Source organism: Pseudozyma flocculosa, assembly GCF_000417875.1.
Source record: "Pseudozyma flocculosa PF-1 unplaced genomic scaffold scaffold00025, whole genome shotgun sequence".
NCBI classification, from domain to species: Eukaryota; Fungi; Basidiomycota; class Ustilaginomycetes; order Ustilaginales; family Ustilaginaceae; genus Pseudozyma; species Pseudozyma flocculosa.
In genome coordinates this window covers 395,996-397,615 of record NW_006920893.1, presented here as the reverse complement: position 1 = coordinate 397,615, position 1,620 = coordinate 395,996, and the positions used below count along the sequence as shown (strand labels likewise).

Below are 1,620 nucleotides of genomic sequence, written 5' to 3'. Positions count from 1 at the left end.
ACCGCTTCGCCAGCCAGCGCGACGAAGCGGGCGGACGAGGCGCGGCCGCGGCCCCGGTCGCGTGCAGCGACACCCATTCCGCCCACGCCCAGGTTGACGGCTACCACGGGCAGCACGCCGAGACGGAGCAAGCGGCTTAGCGGCGACGGCGGCGGGAGCAGCAAGGCGAAGACCAAGACCAAAGCAAAGACGACTGCCATCAACACGGTCGACGAGGCGATCGTGATCCAGGACAGCGAGGACGAGGAATGAGGGCCTGTCTGTCCGATGCGGCGTCCTTCCAGACCGCACCGCCACCGGCACCCGACGGCGCTGAGCATCGACACGCCCACGCACACACGCACGCACGCACACACGCACACGCACACGCACATCTACAGCATCCCCCTTTTCCTTTTCCTTGCCAACCCGCCCATTCCCACTCAGCACGTGTACTTGTATCTCCAGTCCAGTCCAGTCCAATCCTCCATCCCGCCTACGCAGGCACGTACGCACGCATGCGATCGACATTATACGCACACGCACCAGCACCGCACGCACGCACACGCACACGCACATGCACACGCACATGCACACGCAACGTTTCTGGCTTCCCCTGGCTCTTTTGCGCTGGGTGTGTCCTCGTTCTCGTCCTCTTCCTCGTCGTCGTCGTCGTCCTCGTCCTCTTCCTCGTCCTCGACCTCGTCTTCGTCGTCGACGATGACGGGACGATGGTTGGATGGAGTGGGCGGAGGAGTGTTGCTCGTCCTCGTTCCGGATTGCCCCTCTGGTGCTGCGCTTCCAACGAGGGGCGCTGCATGCTGACGCCCTCACTCCCTCTCTCTCTCTCTCTTTGCTTCCGAGTCCAATCAGACTTCCTCTCGCGGGAGATGCGAACAGATCCAGTTCATGGAATCGAGTCAGGAGAAGCACAAGGGGCAGAGGAGACCTTGAATTCGATCCCGACTATTCCTCCGAAGATGACCTGTCGATATCGGCGGGGATTGCCTCCAAAACGCACGTAGGGGCCGGGACGGACTAGGGATGACAAGGGCTAGGGTTCGTTGTCGACCACAAAGACTTTGACGACACCGCGTCCCTCTGCCCCCTTTCCGCGGGCAAGCGTCTCAAAGGCCTCGACGGACTGTTCGAGGGGAAACGAGTGCGAGACGAGGTTCTCGATCCCGCCCATCTTCCTCCCCACGCCGTGTCCCTCGGTCGCACCATCCACCGTGGACCCCGAAGCGTGTACACCCCCTCCCACGGCGCGCAGACCGCCACCGGCAAGCAGACCCAGCGCGACGGGGTAGGTGTTGGCGTATCGGAATACGCCGACGATGTCGACTTCGCGCAGCGCCGCCGCGCCAATGGGCAGCGTCTGGATCGGATTGCCCATCCCAATCAGAATCGTCTTGCCGCCCGCCCGCGTGGTAAAGATGCTCAGCGATACGCACGACGGCACGCCCGTGCACTCAAACGTCAGGTCGAAGCCGTCGGTGCTCAGGTCGAGCGGCGCAGCGTTGACCGCGTACCCGCCATCCTGACCGGCGGTGGCGGCCGTCGAGGACGGCGAAGAGAGTGTCTCGAGGAGCACGCTGGCGCCCGACTTGGCGGCTGCGACCGATGCGGCGTCCTCGGCCC

General features: G+C 64.1%; 2 protein-coding genes across 2 annotated transcripts in view; one reads left to right on the top strand and one right to left on the bottom strand.

Annotated features, from left to right (window-relative positions):
• Positions 1 to 252, top strand: part of PFL1_06370 (uncharacterized protein) — a gene marked incomplete at both ends in the record, with an annotated part of 5,356 nt that extends 5,104 nt beyond the window's left edge. Inside the window, one exon of the mRNA XM_007883911.1 lies at positions 68 to 252. Coding sequence (XP_007882102.1) covers positions 68 to 252 — 185 coding nt within the window. The remainder of the gene's footprint in view (positions 1 to 67) is intronic.
• A 781-nt stretch (positions 253 to 1,033) lies between these two features.
• The window catches only part of PFL1_06369 (uncharacterized protein), a gene marked incomplete at both ends in the record, with an annotated part of 1,629 nt that continues 1,042 nt past the window's right edge, over positions 1,034 to 1,620 (bottom strand). The window contains one exon of the mRNA XM_007883910.1: positions 1,034 to 1,593. Within this exon, the coding sequence (XP_007882101.1) occupies positions 1,034 to 1,593 (560 nt within the window). The remainder of the gene's footprint in view (positions 1,594 to 1,620) is intronic.